The sequence below is a fragment of the Apostichopus japonicus genome, chromosome 16 (assembly GCF_037975245.1).
Source record: "Apostichopus japonicus isolate 1M-3 chromosome 16, ASM3797524v1, whole genome shotgun sequence".
NCBI lineage: Eukaryota > Metazoa > Echinodermata > Holothuroidea > Aspidochirotida > Stichopodidae > Apostichopus > Apostichopus japonicus.
The window spans coordinates 25,543,070-25,565,960 of NC_092576.1; the positions used below are offsets into that span (position 1 = coordinate 25,543,070).

Sequence of the window (22,891 nt, forward strand, 5' to 3'; positions counted from 1 at the left end):
GTCAAAACGGACCTCCACTCTAAAAAAATAAGTGACTAAGATCTTCAACATTGAAATGAAGGCGGTATACTCTCATTTCTTCTTTATACTCAAAAGTAAAAAGGCTATTACACTCGTGCGCCAGCACACGCCCGTATGCTTCCTTTTTTTAGGTTTTTTGCTATTTGCAAAGCAAGGAATCTATGCATTCAACTTGATATGTGTGTGTGTGGGACGTTTGGCTTGTATACACGATATCTCAATAAGGAAATGATGTCCAAACTTTGTGGGTGAATAGCAATAGCCCATAGTGAGAGGAAGATCCCTATTGTTTTTGGTGCCCGTAGAGGTCTCCAAAGGTCAGTTAGGGTCAAAAATGCCAAATTTTTATAAATGCAACATCTCCCAGTGAAAAGTCTGCTGCAGTTAATATTTTGAGACAAGCTGTGAATGGGGTAAGGAATTATTTTCAAACATTACGGTCATGTGATCCAAGGTCAACAAATGTCAATTAGAGGTCAAAAACTAGTATTTTTGCAATAACTTGAGATCCAAGTGAGGTCAAGGTTGGGAGTTACGCTATTGTAATCCAGTACTCGACCTGCATGTAGGTGACCTTAAGTTGACTTCCAGTGACCTGTATTAGTTTATTTGGTTATTTGAATTTTCGTGGCCATATTCGGATCTCAAAGGTACCCTCGGATCAATATTGTCCATTGGTTGACCACTGTGCGACCCTCCTGTGCGAAGTTATCAAAGGCCAAGGTTATGTTTGGTTTTAATACATGTGGTTAGGATGATCGTTCAGACTTGTCATGTTTTTTTTTTTTTTTAATCAGTGTTACAAACTACATCTTACTATGAGGTCAAAGGGTCAAACCTTGAAAATATGCTCATTTTGGTAGGACTGGGGCAAAGAAATAAGTTTGGCAATATTTTGATATAAGGTAGAGCTCTGCGTGCTATATATAGAGGAAACGAACTCCAGCTTCAATCATACACCAGGTTCTCAAGTTATGAGGAGCCAAAGGTTGGTTTTGATTCCTTTTTAGTAATAACATTGGAGCATATAACAATTTTAGGACAGATTTCACATCATCGAGTGAAACATTTTTGATGAAAACCATTAGGTATTCCATGGTCATTCAAGGTTGCCTATGTGCAAAACACTAGGTACTTATGCTAATATTTGAAACAACTTCTAGTCACGGAGTCTGACATGGCTGATATATTGGGACAAGTTGTGAATGAAGTAGGGGCACATTTTCCAAATTGCGATGTGATCCAAGGTCACCAAAGGTCAATTCTGAGTCAAAATGTGTTTTTGGGCAATAACTTGTGAAACTACCATTGAAAGGGGCTGACATGGTTAATACGTGTGGTTTAGTTTTGAATGGGGTAAGGGATCGTTAAAAATAATAGTCATGTGATCCAAGGTCAAAAAAAGGTCAATTAGTGGTCAAAAACTAATATTTTTGCAATAACTTCAGAACTAAGTATCCATCAAAGTTGGGAGTTACGCTCTTGTTATCCAATAGTCGCTCTGCATTTGGGTGACTTTTGACCTCAGGTTGACCTCAAGTTGACCTCTGGTGACCTGTATTAGCTTCTTTTAAGTTTATTATTTGAGTTTTCGTGGTCATATTCCGATCTCAATTGTCCATAAGTTGACTCCTCTGCAACCTCTGTGTGCTAACTTTGTAAAAAGTCTTAATAAGTACAGATAGGATGATTCTGTGAGTTCTGTAAAAAGAGCCAACTCTTGCTCATATCAGACACCTGGTCCTCAACAGGTTTTCAAAAGGACTAACGGTTGATTTGTGATATTTTTGTGAATAATGTGGTGTGTGTACATCGGACCACATAACTATTTTAGGACAGTGCTGCTACCTTGTAAATATTCCTTACAATCAAGGTACCATAGTGCCCTTGGTCTCTTGTTTTCAATAAAGAACAATTTTCTAATCATACTGAGTCAAGGCCGTTCATGATTCGTAAAATTCTCTTACAGATTTTGGCAGGTTTAAGGTACGCCTAGCCGAGCTCCTCACAACTGAAATCATACTCAGTCTTGCAACGTTCTTCATGTTTCCTCCTGCTAAGATTGATGAGTTACGACATACGAAAAGCAGCCCCGGGCTACTCATGGTCTCCTTAATGGAAGAAAGGGGTAAAATAAAGCCTAATGACATCTCACCCTTGTTAACTGCTCTTGATAAGTTGGAACTTCATGGTCTTCTTAGCACCCTGCATCGTATTTCCCAGGGATCCGAAGGTAAGGTGTAGTGCGATATATCTCTGACTAGAGACTGACACATGTACGACCAAATAAATGACGGAATACAATGCCTGCATACACGGTAAAACATAGGCTAGTCTGTTATTAAACTACGTTAATGTGTTAACAACTAAATATCTGAGACTAATTACCAAGTCATTGTCAAATACACACATACAAAACGACTGCTGCAAGTTAGCCTGTGTAAATATCATACCAGTTCATAACTTGAAAACATGTTAAACTGATTATTGGGACTATAAGTAAAATGTTTGTAAGCTAAATGTAAGCTATATATCAAGTATATTAATCAGATTTTCAATGATAATATGACGTCATGTTAGTGGTCACAGGCTACAGTTCATTTGTGGTTGTCATCATTATAATTAATATTATAATTATTAAGATTATTATTGGTTCCTTGCTTTAGCAAAAGGAACCTATGTAGTCAGGTTGACATGTGTGTGTATCTATGTGTGTGTGCGTGCGTGTGTGTGTGTGTCTGTGCGTGCCTCTGTGACACTTGCTTGGGTACGCTCTATCTCACTAAGGGAAAGTTGGATTGAGGCCAAACTTGGACTATAGATCCGCCATATGGAGAAGGTGTGTCCTATTGGTTTCGGTGCCCACAAAGGTCACCAAAGGTCAGTTATGGTCCAAAAAACAAAAATGATTAAAACTGCAATAACTCCCAGTGCCAATGTGCGACAAGGTTGAAATTTTGGGAAAAATTGTAAACTGGTTAGGGGAACAATTTGAAATTGAACATTTATGTGATCCGAGGCCACCAAAGGTCAATTCACGATAAAACAAAAAGTATTTTTGCGATAATTTGAGAACGAATTGTCTGTTAGGGTTGGGAGTTGCTTCAATGTAATCCAATTGTCGACCAGCATCTGGGTGACCCTTGACCTCAATTTGACCTCTGGTGACCTTTAAGTGTTTTGGGGATTTTTACAGTTTCGATGCTATTTTTAGATGTCAAAGGTACCTTCCGATCATAAATGTCAACAGGTTGACCCCATGTGACCTTCATGTGCGAAGTTATATGGGGTCAAAGTTTTTCGGTCAGAGTTAAGATGGCTGTACAGACTTGTCGTGTTGTTTTTTGGAATCAGGAAATCAAACTACATCTGAAACCAAGGTCAATAGGTCAAAGTTCACATTAGAAAAAAAATGTGCTAATTTTGGGAGGAAACGGGCGAAAAGAAAATGTTTGGTTTGATGCTAGATTTGGATATCAAAGGTACCTTCCGATCAAAAATGTCAATGGTTTGACACCCGTGTAAGCTTTTTGTGTGAAGTTATATGAGGTCAAAGTTAATTTTCAGACATTTAACGCAATAACTTCCAGTCCCAAGGTGTGACACAGTTGATATTTTTTGACAAGTTGCAAATGGTATAGGGGAATATTTTCAAACTTAACGGTTATGTGATCCGAGGTCACCAAAGGTCAAATAATGTTAAAAAACGAGTATTTGGGGGGGGGGGGGGATGGGCAAAGAATAAAAAGTTTTAATTTTTATAGTGTTGATGCTATATTCACGTCTCACCGATCAAAAATGTCAATGGGTTGACCCCAAGTGACCTTTGTGTGTGAAGTTATATGAGGCCAAAGTTAATTTTCAGACATTTAGTGCAATAAATCTCAGTGCCAAGGTGTGACACGGTTGATATTTTGGGACAAGTTGCAAATAGTAAAGGGGAATATTTTAAAACTTATAGGTCATGTTATCTGAGGTCACCAAAGGTCAATTAACGTTAAAAAATAGTATTTTTGGGAGAGAAAAGGAGCAAATATTAAATGTTTGAGTTTTTACAGTTTTGATGCTCTAGTTAGGTCTCACCGATCAAAAATGTCAATGGGTTGACCCCCGGGTGACTTTTGTGTGTGAAGTTATGTATGTATGCAAGTTCAAAGTTAAGTTTTAGACATATAATGCAATTAACTCCCAATGCCAAGGTGTGACATGGTTGATATTTTGGGACAAGTTGTGAATGGTGTGGTAGAACATTTTCAAACTTAACGGTCATGTGATTTGAGGTCACCAATGTTATCATATCTGTTGACTTGCTTGTAGGTGACCTTATATTTCTTTCATTTTCGACGCTATATTCAGATCTCAAAAGTGCCTTCCGATCAAAAATCCGATCACAATTTGTGATCATAAAAGGGTTGGCTATAGTGTTGGTTACTTTATGGGTACATGTAGGACCACAATTACTTGGACTATTTGAGCCCAATCTTGCTTGATAATATTATGTGTATTGTCATATACCCCTATGCAAGGGACCACAGTGCCCTTGGGCTCTTGTTGTTGTTGTTGTTGTTGTTGTTATTATTATTACTAACCATTTTCAAGTAAGTATCATAAAACATAACAAAGAATTAAACACTGTTATTAAAGCTATATGTTTCTATTATTTGAGAACAGATAAGACATGCCAGTTTGTGCGATACCTCAAGACATTTTACAAACAACTTTATAGCAAGATCAATCCAATACCTTACATCCGGGAAAAGGTGTATTGTGTGAATGACGTTTTTGTAGAAGGTGGTATTGAAATGCACGGAAGAGACAATAAAGATACCGAACGTTTGTTGGAAGGAAATACAATGAAAGCCGTAAAGCTAAACTCATATCGCGATGTATTTAATGATGACATAATATCTTCAAAGCGAATACTGTTAGAAGGCGATCCTGGTTATGGTAAATCAACGTTTACATTACAAGCTGCTTATGACTGGTGCAATGCATCTGATTCATCTCCATTGAAAGATGTAGCTATCTTTATCTTGCTTCCACTAAGACTCCTGGGTGGCATATTATCTATTTGTCTTGCTATCAAACTGATGTTGATGCCAGTTGAATCAAAGCTAACAGAGGAAGACATTATGGAAATTCTGTCAAACAGATCATGCGTAGTGCTGATTTTAGATGGGTATGATGAATATCCGGACAAAGATATCATTGATCAGTCAGAAATTATGAAAATCATCGCTGGTAAAATGTTTGCAAACTTCAAGGTAATAACATGTACTAGGTCGGCTTTTATACCTGATAATCTCGATGTAGAGACAGTGAATGTTCGTTTGACCGGTTTCGATGATAATGCAAGGGATGACTATATCAGTAGAGCTGTTGCTGTTAACGATAATCAAGCGGCTAGGAGAATCAATGATCTTCTCACTAGCAGTCCTGTGCTCAGCGACATTTGTCAAGTACCTCTCTTCTGTGTGATGTTTGTGCATATCTCTTACGGGTCAGAAAGCATTTTATCATTCACTTCTGTAACCAGTTTTTTTCGGCACATTCTAACGTGCTTTTATGAGCATATGTGGAACAAGATGGGTCGCGCTAGAAAACCAAATGATTGTTCTATCATTCCAGATCATTCAAAGCTTAACAAACTATTATTTGAAGCACTTACTGGAAAGAATCAGCAGATTGTTTGGCAGAAAGACATGTTCAAGACCATTGTTGGCGATGAATGTTATAATGAACTTATCACAATAGGTATCCTACTTGAAGAAGACATTCTCAATATAAATGATAAACCAGGGATGGCGGCGGTTTCTGTTATCCAGCGAACGACTGTTGTCAGATTTTATCACAAACTATTTGCTGAATGGTATGCGGCCAACTATCTTTCAAAGTGTGCACGGAGCATACTCCCTCTTTGGCTCCGGAATAAGTTTGAAAAAACGAATCCTGTTGACCTACAGTTTGTCTTTAGATTTGCTTGTGGACTTAATAAGAAAGCTTCATCAAGAATCATCAAGTATCTGAAAGGAATGGAGGACGGGCAATCTTTTGCAATATTATGTTTCTTTGAACAAGTTGGCGAGCCTGATGATGTAGTGGCCATGGTCACAGATTTATGTACAGGAGGCGTTACCATCAGCTCTACTGATAGCAGACTCCTTCAAAGGTCAACAATACAGATTCTAGACATTGCAGCGAAAAGCAACGTAAGTATTTCATATACTACTATTGTCGCATGATTGGCAACAGTATACTTTACAACCCTGGCATGGTTGAAATTCCACCACATCCAACCGAAATTATTTTTTTAAGTAGAACAGTATACGTGTGGCCAACATTTAGTTAAAGTATTTATATGAGGATATTGATGATACGATAATAATGATACATTTCCTTGTATGGACACGAATAATAATATTTTACCAACCTCCATCACCCCCCCCCCCCCCAATAAAAATAAGAGGCGTATTCCTCAGCACCCGAACACAAAGTATATATTAACAGAATCATGTGGAAGGGATACTTATACAAAACGAATGCATCGTCTAAATTTTACTTAGAGTATACCATTCGACTTCTTATTTTTATCTGTGGAATTATCCCCATCCCCCTCCTCTACATAGGAAACTGCTTAATGAACATAGGGCAGCAACCCTCCGTTATAAAATGTAATCGTCATTGGCAATCCCATGCATGTTTTGATGATTGATCCTACTTAAATCATGTACTATATTAAATTTTAAACTATATCTTGTATATATTGTGGTTGTTCGACAGTCAGCCCTTGTATTTTCTACAAGTTCAAACTGATGTTTATTTTTGCAACAAACATGCAGTAAGCTGTTATAAGAACCAAATACAATTAATTTTAGTGCAGTATTTTTTGCACTTACATAATATTAACCGTAACTCTAAAATTACGATTACAACGTAGGTTTTAACATAGTTGTAGCTGTTACATAGGCATGTTTTCAATGAGACACCGCGACTAGAGTGTAATATGACCGACAAGTAAGTAACCAACAATCCCAGTCTATCGAATACTACCTTCGTTTGAGGATGTTCATGGTCAAGTCACTCTGTAGGTATTTAACATTTGACCTATTCAATCCACATCGCCCCGATATGGAGTTATAAGCTACAGTACTGTGAGTGTCCTTGAATATACACTATCAAAATATAGAACATCACTTATTTCCTTCCGTTAATTCTTTTAATTAATTACATGTGCAAACTCTCTTTGAAAGTATAAATTAATAAAGATGTAACTCGACTATAAATTAATAGTACGGTACATCATTAAGAAATGTCTGTGCAAATAATGTGTCAAATGGACGACTATGCGAAAAGGGAAATTTTGTTTTACCCTATACAATATTTAGTGGAACGAATTCAATATTCTCTAGTGCAAATATCGACTTAGTCGATTTGGAGGATAGTATGTTGAGTTTTCATTTCACTGTTGGTAATAAACGACTGTGTCCCTATGATCAATTAATGGGTGAATCTAAGTTCCTTACGAACAGAATAAGTACCTCAATAAATACAGAAAGAAAATACAATCAGTGTTATTTAGAAGGATACGATGAAGAGATTTAGATATGTGCATTCAGTGTAGCAGATAGTAAAGCATTGCACTATAGGTTCATTAACAAATGGATAAGGGAACATTACACTAACCACAGAAATGACAAAACGAAGTAAACAAAAACAGTTTCTTTGGTTGACACAAATATATCAAATTATTCTACAAAGATAGTACAAAAACAAACTATGCTGTATGTATTCTAAGGGCGAGGGCTTAAAGTACCGTATGCGCTATAGGACAATGTTGAGATGAGTAACGGAAACATGATATCAATCACAGAAATGGCAAAACGAATAAGGGTTCACAGATTTCTATTCAGAGCAGCAAGCATATGGATAGGACGTCCAACTTCTCCCAAAAATCACCAGTGTATCAAAAAACAGAGCAATGCCGATGTCCCTGGTTTAAATTGCACGACAAAACATAAATGCGATCATTAATACTATTGACAGTAATTTTTGATATCGAAAACATATCACTTTAATACAAACATTAATATCATATTAATTTGTATTTTATCAACAAAATCTATGATTTAATATTCTAGCATTTACTATGCGGAAGAGAAGTGGTAATACTTGCAAGTATCAATCGTACAGCAACACAAAATGTTTGTAAACAAACGGATGTTCAAATAACAAAGGTTGATTGTGCTAAGTTTTGTTGATATATAACTGCGGCAACATTTTATAGTTTACGAATGTCTAGTTTTACTCCTGTGTCACAATAACGTGGTATCGAGATTGTCAAAACAACTCTCACCGCATGAGTTACTGAGCTTTGACATAGCATCGGTTAATGAGTACCGAGCAACTGCATAAAAAACTCCAAAGAAAATCAACCACTGTAGAGTGCCCAAATGTTTGCAGTATGAAATTGTTTTAACAGTTCAGATAAAATTGATTTAGTGAAAAAAGTCCATATTTAACGTTGCAAGACGGATCAACCATGTATCCACAAAAATGATAACCGGTTGAACATAATGATAATACCCTTTATCAATTGTTTCTAAATATAAATGGCTAGTAACTTCCTGACGGGTAAATCGCCTATTTCAGTTTTATTTGTTTGTGTCAACCCTTGTCGCGATTGATAGGTCTCTATCAACTTCCGTCCTCGGTAACTGTGAGCGGGGTATATAGGTATACTTTCTGAAATACTTCAACACAGTAATAACGTTAACTGCAAATAGTACTCCCATACGAAATTTAGATATGTAAACTAGAAATATAATACCAGAAAGACCACTGGGTCTGAAAACAATATCTGCTCTAACAGCAGTAATTATAATTTCCGTACAGACATGCCGTGCAACAGAAAATAGCTGGACATGTGCATTCAACTGTGCAATGTTGAAGGAGAGTAAACGAAATAAAGAAGAAGTCGAGTACAGCACGTCGAGGGTCTACACATATACTGTATTGTGCTTAATGTCATTCACGTTTTGTTCTTGTTCATTCAAGTAGATACACTTTCGATTATAGCTTTTTCGCCGGCGAACGTTACACTTTTGTGCAGCATTTTATTTTATTGTTTTTGTTCGTGCTTTGCTTATTAAATATTTGTAGTTCTTAAAATGTTTGATCTTATTTCCATTAGTCTTCTTCCTACTCGATCTAGTTCATTTCTTAAAATATCATCAGTATCAAGAGAAAAAAGCAAATCTTTCAGAGTTAGTATCGATTAGTTAATAGTATTGGATTAATACATATATCATGAAATAATTATGTAACATCGAGAAAATGTGTACGCAATTTACAATGGTACAGGTGACTTTCAACTGTATCAGGTACACGAGCTTGTAAACTAATCACTGATGGATCGTGATGATGGTAGGGAAGTGACGCAAGAAGACTAAACCAAACACTAAATCCGTTATGTAGTTATATATGACAATGATATAATTTAAACACGTTTCTAGTGATTACTTGCAACCAGCGATAGTAGAATAAAATGTAAATAAATTAAAAAAGAACTTACAGATAATTTGCTCCCGGGAGACTAATTAATTAGTCACAAGTCTTCCAAAAATATATATGTACATCAATGTACAGATCGGACTAAAACACACAAACGCAAACTTACACACACACACACACAAATGGTAGAATTAGCAAGTCGACCTCTTACTGAAGTAAAGTGTTAACGGAACTCCTCTCCGCTTCAAGTAAGTAGCGTCGACGATCTCTTCGTCACATCCAAAGATGGCTCAGTCTTAGTTCAAGATAAACGAATACGAGTTTTCTCTCCTCCGGGTTTTATGTACTATAGCCACAATGATGCGCTCCTTTAAAGAAAATGGGATGCTGTTAAGATGTTGCTCTTTGAATGGCTTTATAGAACAGTTGAGTTATAAAACGATAAGGTATCCCTTTCTCCCGTAAAACAATGTATAGCGTAGTAGCAGTAAATAAAAGAAACGAATACAGTATCCAAAGGCGATAACTTTGCAAATAGATCAACATAAAACATCTTATGGAACTTTGTGTCTGACAGCGGTCGGATTCGGAAACTAAACACATGTAACGGAACTTAAAGTTCCTGTCATAAAAGTATACATATTATGTAGCTCTCCTCTTATCCAAACCCTCCCAAATCTCTCTATCCCCGTCTCCTCTTAAATGCTCCCTCCTGTCTATCACTACAACTCTCTATAATAATCTACTATTATTTGTTTTCATAATTAATATTCTTTCTGAATTACTAAAATACATCATATCATTGTTATATTTAGAACAATGTCATTAACCAGAGAGTTAACATTTCCATGCTTTAAATCCATGCTAAAACTAATAGTTTGTTTTGTTTTCCGTCAGATTCCCATCACCAGTGTATCCCTTAACAAATCTTTCAAGGAGTGTGAGGAAGATACTATTGTACTTCACTCTGGACTCAGATTGAATCAATTGTTGACGGTAGAGAAGATACACATAGAGACAGCTCAAGTAAATAAGGAGCCCAGAATACTAACAGAGGAAGACGTTACGATGATATTCCGTTATGGGCTACGTTCTGAACATTTAAAGGACCTGTCGTGAGTATAATGTAATAGGTGACGATTTCCCAGTTCTGAATGTTCAAACCTAACAATATAATTGATAGCAAACAAAACGTTGGAATAATTTAGCTATCAGTTCATGTTTTCAACAAATATATTGATAATAATATCGGTAATTACCGTTGAATTTTCATGTGTTTGTAATAGCTAAAACTTATATTTAGTGGAAGGTCACTTTTTTATTGCAATTATACGTAATAGGTAAAATGATTCGCCCCATATACTGTGTTAAACCTAATATTAGAATATTCCTTTTGATTCCATAAGACGACGTAAAACTATAAGCATGATGTTGACATCTTTGTAATTATAATGTGATTTAGGCTTTGTGTCCGTAAATGACCATCAACGGTGTACTCACACACAATAATGCAGTATCTACTATATTCATGCATACTAAACTGTATCTTTCTATATTTGAAATATATAAATGATCGTTATGATGAGAAGTACTCATCGGTCGTTCATCTGTTCTAGATAATCCAAAAGAACATATTTTTGAGATCTATAAACTACAGACTGCCGTTATCTGCAAAGCTATTTATTGAATGACAACCATTACTTACCCAACGTTTAGACTAATGCTCGTTATATCGTAATATGTCGAATTTAAGCACCAGGATGATGTGTCTATGATATAGTGTCATACTGTGTAAATTGTAATAAACAAAAACAGACGAATGTGACCTGCCGCGTGGGGAAGATATTTTCACAATGTGTTTAGTGCCTACTTTGTCATTTGTCATTAAGCTATGTCAACCTCATTATATTAAGATGCGTTATATCAGAGTTCTCATCAAATTACACATTTGAGGTCATTTACGATATATTATGAAAAGTAGAAAAAAAAAACACTAGTCTATTTGTCTTTTTGGCGGTAGTTTACGACATTTATACAATAAAGGTTGTGATGTTATTTCCTTTGTTATATTAATGTGTTAATTTATAATAATTTTCTCCTTTTTGTTCTTAATTTCTACTTGAAAGGTTTGATAATTGTTTGCTGCCTCCGTCCTTTGCTTCAGAATCAATTCCCGCGGAGATGAAATCTAGAGACATTAAAGGTATACATGTATCGTCAATTGCGTCAGTGTTCAATTATCATTTCAGTTTATCATGTTCTCTCATATATGAGTATTCATTAAATTATTGTACATTAGTTTTAGTGCGTACACAATTGAATCCGAAATTACAAACTAAAGGATATGAATTGGTACATATACCTTAATGTTCGTATCATCAAAAAGATGGATCCTACCTTAGGTCGACAGTTACATTGACTTACACACTAAATTTAATCTAACCCTAACCCTTTTTTCTAACCCTAACCCTGAACCGACCCTAACCAAAACTTTTAAATGAACGTTTTAGAGGACGGAGAACATTATAAAGCTATTTGCGACCATAAAAAAGTGTCTTAAAATGGTAGTGAAAATATTAGGTCGACACTGAAATGTCGACCTAAGGTACACTGTTGACCTAAGGTACACTTTTTTACCATAAACTGTCGACCTAAGGTACATATTATATATATATATATATATATATATATATTTATATATATATATATATATATATATTTATATAAGAAATGAATGTGTAGCAAGTGGTATGACAGATATATAGTTAATCGATAAAGAATAACACACCAGTAGAATCACTGTGGTCGAGTGGTGCGGACTTCGGTTCGTGACACGAAGATCCGGGGTTCGATTCCTACCTTCGCCTGATGAGTCCCAAAAGGACGAAACCGGTCGTGAAGTGGAATTTGGTGTGTTATTCTTTATTGATTAACTATATATATATATATATATATATATATATATATATATATATATATATATATATGTATATATCAGGTCTCGACAATTTTTTTAAACTACTCGCCAACTGGAGACGGAGTCTAAAATTCTACTCGCCAAAACGTTAAAATTACTCGCCAGTTTTTCTCGCTAATTGTTTGTGTGATATAAGCCTAGGTAGTATGGCCTAAATTAGGATATCGCCGTATAGTGTTACTGTTAGTTGTTTACAGCAAAAAAGATCTATTTAGATTGTGGCGCGTCAAAAGTGTTTAAAATATATATATATATATATATATATATATATATATATAAATATATATATAAATATATATATATATATATATATATATATATATACATATATATATATATATGTATATATATATATATATATATATATATACATATATATATATATATATATATATATATACATTCAATACGAGAATGATTGAATAAAATATGTCAGTTCCAGAAACATATGTAATCTGTTCTTCTCTGTAGATGAATTATATTATGTCTTGTTCATTATCTTGCACACGTTTGTATTTCTAACATATTAGTGTCGTGGAGGAACTACGGTTACAGTCTGAATCTTCAATCCGGTGCTTGGAAGGTATGTTTTGTTTGTCTTTATTTCCACGTGTACTTTGATGTGCGTGAATCAATTTGATATATAAAAAAAATGAATACTGGATCGAAGTTTTTAACACCACCTTGTCAAGCATAATGTAACAATAGTGGAAGGTCAAATATTTTAATTTGTAATTATGATGGACTGTTGATTACATTAAGCAACAATATCTATTGTTTTATATGCAATTTGAACATTTCTAAGCTTTATAAATGATTATTTAAATGATACATACGATACCAAACTCATATTTTAAAAGATATTGACAAATGCCGCATTACAAGCATTTTATACAAACGCAAAGAACGATAGATACGTACCATTTCAGTAAACAATATCGTTAACATTAACAAGCCACAATGTGACAATTGCCATACGCAGCATTTGACATTGGCAGTTTAATATGTATAATGATCCAAAAATAGCGGAAATCTTAGATTTACGTGTTGCCATGATTAATGATACAGTAGACACTAAGACTCTAACGTGCTTATTAACGTTGATATCATTTCAATCGGGTAAACAAAGCCAACAATTCAGTCTAAACTTGCGTACGGGTAATATCCACTTGAAAATCTGTGGGAATCTAATGCACCTTTAAATTTGTGATCAGTCTTTACAGAAAAAACGAAGTCAGATTGTTTTCATAATCATTCATATGAATGTATTTTATGACGAATAAATCAAGGACATGCCATAAATTCCTTTCTGGCTACTCATTGCCGTACTAAATGCAGCATATTTAGGAGCGAGACCCAGACCCAGATATGGCAATACCCGAGTGTACGATACTGATATTACATTTGGAACAGTATGTTAGTTTGATCAATTACAGACTTATACGTAACACTGGCAGGTTGTTACATTTGATGATCAAACAAACTAAGCTGCTTAAACTGACGAATGCGACGCTCGTATGGAAAGCCGTTTTAACATTTAATAAGGAACTTCAGATATCTCGAAATATTTTCAGATATCACAAATTAAATTACAGATATCTCCAATTTATTTAAGATATCTACAAATAATTGCAGATATCTTAAAATCAATTTCATATATCTCGAAATACCAGAGAATTTCAGATATCTGAAATTGAATTCGAGATATCTGAAATTGAATTCGAGATATCTGAAATTGAATTCGAGATATCTGAGATTGAATTCGAGATATCTGAATTCTATTTCAGATATCTGAAATAGAATTCAGATATCTCGAATTCAATCTCAGATATCTCGAATTCAATTTCAGATATCTCGAATTCAATTTTAGATATCTGAAATAGAATTTCAGATATCTCGAATTCAATTACAGATATTTCGAATTCAATTGCAGATATCTGAAATAAAATTTCAGATATCTCGAATTAAATTTAAGATATCTCGATTTTAATTGTAGATATCTGAAATAGAATTTTAGATATCTAAAATAAGAAACAATTTAAGATATCTAAAATTCCCGATTAAATGTTAAAATGGCGCTCCATGCGGTCGCTCAAATCAGATGTACAGAGAAAAGAATGTAAGAACATCCCCCACCCGCCCTTACCGTCTAGCTGTTGCAAAATATAGCGTTTTCTTTCATGCTTTGGAGGATACAGGTGTGTTACAGTTGCCGACATTGAATCATTTGATTTGTCATCTGATGAGCTGCACTACACAAATGAAGCCAGTATAGATGATATAATTAATGACCACTTGATTTTGGAAAGGCTTTAATTCTTAAACCTGTCGTAGTAAAACACACATTCATCCATTACCGTTTAAACAGAAAAGAACATCACCTAAAGAAGTAACAGCAGTTGTTTAAGGTGTACCACATATTGCGGGAATTACATCAAGCACGGTTATGTAAATGTCGGCAGGAAATCGTTATTTATCTGTGGGATAAAATATGTCTTATGTTTCTTGAGTTTTGTTTACTTGTTGTGTGTAGATTTAGATGCCATTTTACTACTTCAACAATATAGTTCATTGAGCTGGTTGCCGAGTGGAACATTCAAAGTGTATTCATGTTTGGTTATCTGAATATAGCAAATAAACCAATGGAATCATCTATGGACATTTTAATTGAAATAAAAAGCAATGATTTTTTTGTGTCATATTATCAGGTTGATGATGTAGATACAGTCAAGCGAATATGCACAAGGCAAGTGACTATTAGCAGAAATGACAGTGAGGTACTGCAGAGATGTACCATACAGCTTCTGGAGAACGCATCTCAGCATGACGTAAGTCAGTAACTGTGGCACGCCGTTCGTTAATTTGAGCAACATGTGTTATTGGTAAAGTAACAGCAACATTATAAAGCATGTGCTTTCATCGTTAAACCACATCTTAGGCAATTTATGTAAAGAACAGTACCATTATACCGTAAACTTAGAATTAACTATTTGTCGTAGAATAACGGTTGAATGCAGTTTTTAATTGCAGAACGTTATCACGGAATAACTGTTTTAACGATAAATATAATGATTTTACATCTATTACAAAGCCTTACTCTTAATGTACAATTACAATAACTGTTTTCTTTACAATTGACATACACTGGGACAATGTCCAGTTTTCTTAGTGAAGGTGTTACTGTTACATCAATGTTGTGGATTCTATCACCCAAGGGTAATGTGATTTCATTACTAAATTATACATACAATGTGTCACATTAACATGTAAGTCGCTATAATTATTGAAAAATATTAGAAGTCCAACAACATGAATTCGCGGTTTGCATGTACTAAATATTTAAAAAAATAGCTTTTTTTCCACAAACTGTTGTTATATTACGCATTAACGTTGTTGTTCTACCGTTACTACATTTGTTTTAACAGTTTAATATTTGGCTACGCGCTAGATTAACTATGTAGAAAATAACGATAATGCCTAGCACTTATTCTTGCAATGTGTTTAATTGCATTTGATTGCCATTAGGGCATATAAATGTGTATGTATCGACACTTGGTTTGGCCTCATATTGCAAGGAAACTGTAATAACACTGTCATACTTACGTTCGCTCCTCTGACCATAACCCAGTTACATACATATTGAGGTTAGTAATCAAACAGTTTGCGTCAGTACATGTTTTATTATTGGATTCGAACCTCCGAGAAACGACGTAATGTTCTTAATTTTGTTAAATTATCAATCGGATGTCACATTTAAAAAAAAAAATCAACTGCACTGTTTCATTTAGTAACTCTATTAAGAGATTAACTTTTTACAAATATTAATCTGCTTCTAGTAGCCTTGACTATTCGCTATGTTGCCACTTGCTGAAGGTAGCAAAGCGACCTGAAACATTCTATACGCGATCTCAGAACAGTAGCGGCTTTAACAACACCACTTTCGAACTTTAACGGTTTTCGTCTGAAAAAAAAGTATATGCTTGTGTGTCTTATTCGACAGAGGGCAGTATATTTCAATCGTAATTTTGTATCTGTGTGCTTTGTTGGCTTTACCAATAATGGGCTAACGATGACTCTCTGCTATGAAGTAACTTATCCGCTGATCCGACGCCAAAACTTCTCCGACTCGCCCACACGGTTCACCCCATCGTCTGATTAAAGATATGCAACTATAAACCTCACAACATATTAAGAATATGTCCATTATGAAAACGAATTACAACTATGTGTTGTCCCTGCAAATTATACCTCTTTAACGTTGCACGCAAATGAGTTGTTTTGACAACTATATCGTTACATTGCGTGATTGTTAATTCTACATGACATGATAATCCTACCACAATGCTCCATATTCCAACTTCTCTTCAGAGAAGAAAAATGCTGCTTAACCAAAACTGATATGTTTATAGAGTGAAAATATCAAAAGTATCTAACATTTTCACTTTTTGTTATACAGATTTGCGCCCTCTGTTATATTAATTTGCGCCAGAGCAACATATGATACTCATGTTGCCATTTTACAGACACTTTCTTGCGCGAGGTACATGACGTCATTGTGAGAGAGATGACTGTACGTATGTACGTCCACTGAATCTTTTAATAGTTTAATGTTTACATCTCACTGGCATATCTCACTGTTAGAAACGTTCTTTTTATTACCAGAAATATAATAATGAGATCATAATAACTCACACATGGACAAAACCGCCAGACTGAAAGAAGGAATCACGATGTCTCAGAGGTTGTGGAATGGACTATGCACTGCAGGGGCAGGGAGATTTGTGGCATTCACAATTTGAAGGAGAACGCAAAATATTTGCTTTAAAAGCTAAGCATTATATTTGCATGATTGTAAATTGCGCACAAGTTTAGGATACATTGCTCCCACACTGCACCCTAGTCCAACCTGTCTCCGTCGGTGCGTTCAAAGTACACATGTATATATGTAGACAGCCATTATTAATACGTTATAAGTGTATACGTGTGTGCTGTTTTCGAGGGTGTAACATCTCTTAAAAAAATCAAACTTAATGCTGACTATTTAAATAGAATGCTTCGATAATCGATACATACTATATACCAGAGAGTATAGTTATCCACAAAGCATGTTAGTGTATTTCTTTACTCTAAATACGCCCGCAACCGTTCATTGAAATCTTAATTGCGAGATCGAAAGATATTATGATGTACCATGCCATGACCATGTGTGAAGGTCCAACGTTGGTACACTTTAAAGTAATTTTCATTACAAAATCGAAGGTAGCGGGATTCATTGCATTACTTTGTAGATTTATAACTTCAAAAAAGATTCCAATATTATATTTTGCACCCTCTGAAACAATGTTGAAGAAGTTTCAATGGTTTCGATTGTTCCACACATACATGTAGTTTATTTATGTACTGTACATTATAAGTTTAACAATATCTATGAAAAGGAGAGTGATTTTGATAGCCCTTGATATTTTATCTGCCCTCCGGATGGGGATATTAACACCCATACAACCTCCCCCCCCCCACCCCTCCGGAATAAACTTGGTACAGGCCCCTGCCCCAGTAGTTAACAAGGAATCTTACGATATAAATAGCAGCCATTACAGTCTGCTTTCTTTTTACCCTACGTTCAGATATAACCGGCAAATCTACGTTAAGATATAATGACGTACATATAGACAACAGCTATCACTTACATAGAGTAAATGTCGGTACCAATGACAGGGGCGGATCCAGGGGGGCCGACCCGGCCCCGGCCCCCCCCCCTTTTTGGAAATCAGTTGCGTTTTTTTTATGTGGGAGTACTTCAAATTCCTAATAGGCATAACTTGGTGAAAGAAAAGCCTAATATATATCCAGCTGCTCTACCCTGAAACGCGATCGTTTTTATTCCAAATTTGAAACTAAGGCAATAATCAGGCCTACGCGACATCACGTATTAATTAGATACGGCTCAGTACTATAGTGTTGACTAATACTGTCAGGGAAAATCAATGCACAGTTAGCAAGTATATCATAATTATCTGAATGAAAGGGGGTGTAGGCGGTTTTACAATATCTAACGCAACGTAGTCGCCAAGAACCTGAAGTATTTTTAAGGGAGGGCCCGAGGAACATTAACTTATAGCATGCTCCTCGTGGTGAAACATAATTGCACCTATTAGGTGAATTGAGTGTACTTTTATGTTAATAGTAGGAGAGACTAGTGTAGGTTCTTATGACCAACTAGACCGGTTGCTGCTCTCAAACTTTATAGGAGGAGCTTCATCAGTAGTAGCCTTTGAATATTTTATATTTGGCCTGGGCGTCTCGTACTCAAAATGCATCTATTTTCTGTGCACGAGTTTTTATGGACTCATAGTGCAGCTATAAGAGCATCTAAAAGAGCTTTGTGTGAACCTTGAGAGTCAGCTGATTCTTCGTTAGTATGAAACCTTGAGTTAACAAGTAAATCTTTGAGATTTTGGGCCCTTTTGTATGCTAGAATCGGTTCTTTTGGAAACAGTTTGGATCATTCTGCGTGCAGGGGCGTAGCGAGCGGGGGGGGTGGGGTGTGGGGGGTGTCACACCCCCCAATAATTTGGTCGCTGTCGGCAAATTTTGGGTCTGTCGGCAAAAGGAGAAAAGGTGAAGAGAGCGGAAGGGGAAGAAAGAAGGAAAGCTGAATAGAGAAAAGAAGAACGGGAGATTCTTTATCGGTTATTTCGATTTTCCAGGTCTTCATCTGATAAACTCATTCACCAATCCAATCACCCGACGCCTGCAAGTTAAAAACCTCTCGGCAAATAACTGATAATGTCACGGCCGTCAGTATAGCTACTGTAGCCAGGCTCACTTAGACGAGTGCCAGAATCGCCGGCAACTCAGTGAAAGAAATGGAATTAAAGGCGTCCGTATAGGCCGCAGCCCATGAGTCGTGCTATCGTGTGACAACGTGTTGTTATTATCCTCTGTTCAGAATGACGTCATCGCAGATGTCATTCGTTCTCCGTGGAAAACTTAAGGACACGGCTCACGAATTGTACACAATTTTTAACGTTTCTCGCTTGTATATCAATGAATGTTGATATTTCTCACTACCGGAAAGTTTTCTGAACATTTTCATCACGAAGTTTTACTATTTCAACGATCGGTGAAAGAGAAAACACAGTTCGATAAGTGGTCCCAATTAATTCTTCTTCTGCCGACTGCTATAAAAATAATATCGAAATGGAAATTCTACGGTACCAAATTTGACTTAAAATATGCACCAGATTGCATCTAAGGACGTTTCAAAACTACAAATTTTTCAAAGGGGAGGGGGAGACCCCCTCCCCTTAGACCCCTCCCCCATTTCAGTCACCACTTCCAGACCCGTCGGCAAATCAAATCCTCCACACCCCCCCCAACAAAGAAAACTTCGCTACGCCCCTGTCCGCGTGTTGCGAGATTAAGTGCCAATGTAAGCTGGAACACCATTGGTGGTTCCTTTTGTTTAGGTTTGGTAGTGAGGTATTGCCCACGGTTTTCAAATTTTATGCCTTTCGTGGCTGAGGCAATTTCCTCTTTCTAATAGTTACGGAGTAACAGTTTCTCTGTGAACGCATTCTTTTTCTGTAAGAAATCAGCCTTATTGTTACATAGAAGTGCGTATCGTAATATTTCCCCTTTAATGAAGCCTTTAAAAGTGGCAAGTGGGTGTGCAGAGTTTCTGTCGAGGTATTGGAAGGTTTCCGTGGGTTTGGTGTAGACTTTGGTGTCTAATAACCCATTGGTTTCAAACCTTGGACCTTTGAAGATATTCAAATTTATCTAGGTATGTTACCTCGGTGTGTAATATTTCCGAGTACCGTAAACTTTAAGAAGCGGTGAATTTCATTCAACCTGTTTACTAGTTGTTCAAGTTCCTGCAGATTAACCGTCGTAAAGCAATAGAATTTCATCTCTATAGCGGAGCCATTTTAAGATTTCATTATTTGTCGGTAAAATCTGGTTTTCCAGTCTATGCATGACGATATCACAGATTTCCGGAGAGGCTTGGCTACCCATGGCGCAACCGATCTTTTGTAGATAGAATTGGTTATTGAACTCGAAACAGTTTCTTGTTAAAAATAAGTTCAATTAGTTTGCGCATGGATATGGAAGATATTTTATTTATTCCATATTCGCTTTTTTCCGCCTTTTCATAGACTTCTTGACATATATCTAATGCCTCCTCTTGGGGAGTATTGGTATACATGGCGACGACATGGACTGTAAGCAAGTACTACTGCAATTGGTAACGGGGTGGCTTCCACAATTTTCAGAATGTGATTTGTGTCTTTCACAAAGGTGCTTTGTTTTCATACAGTAGGAAGCAAGAAATAGTCCACAAATTCCGATATTTTTTCGGTCGGTGATCCGTTTCCGCTTATTATCGGGCCCTCCCTAAAAAATACTTCAGGTTCTTGGCGACTACGTTGCGTTAGATAGTGTAAAACTGCCTACAGCCCCCTTTCATTAATAAATATATCATAATTATCTCATTGAATATATCTTGTTTTATGTTTTTTCTTGGGGTGAATCTGGTGTCATAATTTTCGCGCAAAAGCAAAAACTAATCGACGCAATAATAGTGTATCAATTGTACATGCACTGTTGAGCGTTGTTAAATATGTGTCTATCGAGAAAAAATATGTGCACAAAAAATCGTGTCTGCAACGTTTCTGGTTTTTCTAGTTTTTGGCGAAATGTTTCACCATTTTGCACCTAAGCACTCACAATTAACCAAAAATTTCCAAGGGAGAGGGGGACAACCCCTCCCCCTAGACCCCTCCCCCAAGACGCAGATCACCAAAGTGCTACCATCGGGATGTCGGCCCCCCCCCTTTCTCAAAATCCTGGATCCGCCCCTGAATGAACTCGGCGCGCTATCAACTGTGGAACGAGACCCACGCACGCTCCCCTTATTGGAAATCCCCATGTCCGTAAAATAATGTCTATTGATTTTGTACTGCTTGAACCTAGCATGCTCTTTATGACGTAATCCTTCCCAACTATGTGCTGATGACGATATACATACATATAGTTATCAATAGTATATCTATTCCCGTCATGGAATCAAATTACGCAGTCTATCTGGATAGCACAGTGAATTTAAATAAGGCTAAGTCTAGAATCTTTATTGGGCAAAACTCTTTTGAGGGCTCTTAACCAATAACTACTTCGATTTGTTAGTTATATACCTTCACACACTAAATATATTTTATCTCTACTTCAGAGTTAGTCTTCGCGCGGTTCCTCTTTGTTCGCCTGAATAGGCCTATATGCTAAATGGTTTCCCTCCTTGGTTTGTACATCGTGACCTGACTGTGGCTAAGGATTCATATTTCAGTATAGCATTTAGGAAGGAACAGTTCGTAGAAATTGTTGCCCTGAATTAACTAATTGGCAGATTCCGTCGATTGTTTCTACATGTTAACTTAATTTTCACAATCGATCGCTTCTCGAATCGCGTATTATTAGTAACGGGAAAGAAGGACTGCTAAACCTTTGCAAACATGTTTGACATGTGTGAAAACATCAAACATTCCACTTGTGTTATTTTAGAACTGCGCCCTCTATTCAGTAATGCGCTCCAGATTCATAATGGTTCCGATGTACGCATGTGGCAGAACCTTTCCTTGTTTTCAGGGTACATACGTATGGCAAGCCCTTTTACCATTTTCCTCGCAATTCCACTTAAGTGAAAAACGTTTCACTTAAATGGAATTAACTTCCACTTCAGTGATGTACATTTCACTTAAGTAGAATTCAATTTCAATTACGTGGAATGCATTTCACTTAAGTGGAAAACATTGCACTTAAGTGGAAAACATTTCACTTAAGCGGAAAACATTTACTTAAGTTGAATTCAATTCCACTTAAGTGAAATGTATTCCACTTAAGTGGAATTGTGAAGTAATATTAAAACGGCTTGCCATACATACGCTATCAGTGGAAGAATGACCTAATCTTTACGTATGCACAGACGCTGTTCAGCAATCTCACCGAATTCTAAAAGTTTCAACATTTTAGTAGGCCTACTTACATCGCAATAACATTGTGATATTAGTAACTGTCCTTATTTACCCAGAAATACAAATAAAATCAACATAGTCTCCGTATGGACCCGACCGAAGTAAGGAATTATCCTGATCATCGGCGTACGGGACCATTTCGGTTTGGGGGGCAGAAACTTTTGTGCCCGAAATTTCCTGGGACACTATCTAAGCGGAGCGCCACCATCGGTTGGCGCGTAGCGTACAAGGATTTTTTTTGGCAAAATATCCCTCTCAGATTGTCGGAAATGGCACTTTTGAGGTTTTGCAAGTTGCATCTAGTTGCATCTTTATTTTATAATCTCACATTTAGAAATTAACACTTCCCAAAAAT

General features: G+C 36.2%; 1 protein-coding gene across 11 annotated transcripts in view; it reads left to right on the forward strand.

The window, feature by feature from the left end:
* LOC139982453 (uncharacterized) overlaps positions 1-22,891 on the forward strand; it is a 564,762-nt gene that overhangs the window by 440,260 nt on the left and 101,611 nt on the right. For 3 of the 11 annotated variants that reach the window (XM_071995336.1, XM_071995341.1, XM_071995346.1), the window contains 3 exons: positions 11,658-11,734; positions 13,039-13,091; positions 15,217-15,336. The exons of 7 other annotated variants lie outside the window; for them this stretch is intronic. In XM_071995336.1, the coding sequence (XP_071851437.1) occupies positions 11,658-11,734; positions 13,039-13,091; positions 15,217-15,336 (250 nt within the window). Of the gene's footprint in view, positions 1-1,990; positions 2,255-4,692; positions 6,231-10,428; positions 10,647-11,657; positions 11,735-13,038; positions 13,092-15,216; positions 15,337-22,891 lie in introns of all 11 variants that reach the window. One more of the 11 variants, XM_071995345.1, reaches the window with a different exon arrangement.